A 1,893-nucleotide genomic window follows, 5' to 3' on the forward strand; every position below is an offset into this window, starting at 1 on the left:
TTTTCGGAAAACTCTCCAGTGATCGTTGGGTTGTCACTCAAATCCACGATGCGCACTCTCAAGTGATCGTTGGACTGTCACTCAAATCCACAACACTAACTCTCAAGTGATCGTTGGGTTACCATTCAAATCCATGACACTCACCCTCTTGAGTATCGGCTAATATTTATGCCATGTTCAGTACTCAAATCCGACAATATTGAATTGTTGTGAACTCTTGTAGTTAGAATGAAAGATTAGTTAGTGTAAATGTTAAGTCGTAATTCTCTACGACAAAATGACTTTATTTCTAACTGTTCTATAAATGCCAAAATGTACATAATAAACTAATGTAGAAATTTAATTCTTTTTACTTCACGTCATTTCAACTTCTTGAATTTGTTTCTGTATATTTATGAAACTGTAATTTTTTATGTGTAACGGTCAAAAGAATACAAATCTGTCTTCAACATACATGTACGTATTGAACACACATTCAGCATCTTATGGAAGATGGACATTAAAGGGTGATGATGATGATGATGGTGGTGGTGGTGATGGTAACAGAACTCTGTGCTAATGCAAAAATTTTCATGAATGCAATGCTTCTGTAATGCAGGTGATGCGATGCCTGATATTGAAAGTTTAATGAAATTTGTCTTGTAACTTACAGAATTTGTAGATAATAGTACATTACACCAGGTATTTGATCCATATTTCTGTTGAGATGCCGTAAATGCAAGAGCAAGTAATTTGTTAAAAACCTGCAAAAGAAATTTTTAAAAAAGAGAAAAAGTAAATTAATTAATCAAAGAAAGAAAACAAAATTGAATATTTTTTTTTAACCCCTTTCCAAATCAAACCTGCCAAGACTGTCATTGGTTTTATGATACAAATTTCATGTTAATTAATGTTTCAAACATCAGACTCATAATTGCTTCAAATTTTGGCACAAGGCCAGCAATTTTAGAAGAGTGTAAGTCAATTATATTGACCCCAGTACTTGACTGGTACTCTAGTTTACTGATCACAAAAGGATGAAAGGCAACAATGACCTTGGTGGGATTTGAGCTCCAAGTGCCAGAAGAAATGTTGCTAAGCATTTTGTCAAATATACTATTAGTTCTGCCAGTTAACAGCCTTTATCAGCTTAATAATGAAAACTGAAGGTAACAACTCTGTACAAGAACCAGCATCATGGGTAGAGATATGAGATGTAAACAGATCAATGCAGGGAGAAAAAATGTCCATGTGCTGGCTGTAAAATGGTTACCATTCATAGCAGATTTTTTTGGCATTTTGATCTGGAGTAAGGGGTTGTACCAAGGATTCTATAGGCCTTCCAAAACTGGTGAGATCCAAACTGTTTATGTACCTCATCAATAGATGCAGGAAAAATATGGAAAAAAAGGGAATTCCAGAGAGTTAACAGTTTGTCAGAACAAATGTGGTCACTGTTATAGTAGAAATAAAGTTCTCTTTGGTAAAGAATTTCAATTCTCATTTATTGTAAACAGGAGTGCTCGACTCGTGAGAATTATCTTCTCCAACATAGGCTCAGGTGTGGCTGCATTGTTAAGAAGTTTGCTCCCCAACCACATGGTTTTGAGTTCAATCCCACACTACAACACTTCGGACAAGTGCCTGCTACTATAGACCCAAGCCAATGAAAGTCTTATGAGAGGAGACAATAACACACACACACACACATGTATATATAGTGTCAGTGTTACTTAAAAAGCACCCATGCCGGTGCTGCATAAATGCACCCACGCTAGTGGCACATAAAAAGCACCCAGCACACTCTGTTAATTGGTTGGCATTGGGAAAGGCGTCCAGCCATAGAAACCAAGCCTCAACAGACAGCTGGAGTCTGGACAGCTCTCTACTAAGCCAGCTCCATGTCAAACCATC

At 36.8% G+C, this 1,893-nt stretch overlaps 1 protein-coding gene across 1 annotated transcript in view; it reads right to left on the reverse strand.

Annotated features, from left to right (window-relative positions):
- LOC106873886 (transcription initiation factor TFIID subunit 2) overlaps positions 1-1,893 on the reverse strand; it is a 46,088-nt gene that overhangs the window by 25,257 nt on the left and 18,938 nt on the right. Inside the window, 1 exon segment of the mRNA XM_052969130.1 lies at positions 647-743. Within this exon segment, the coding sequence (XP_052825090.1) occupies positions 647-743 (97 nt within the window).

This window comes from Octopus bimaculoides, chromosome 7 (genome assembly GCF_001194135.2).
Source record: "Octopus bimaculoides isolate UCB-OBI-ISO-001 chromosome 7, ASM119413v2, whole genome shotgun sequence".
Taxonomy (NCBI): Eukaryota; Metazoa; Mollusca; class Cephalopoda; order Octopoda; family Octopodidae; genus Octopus; species Octopus bimaculoides.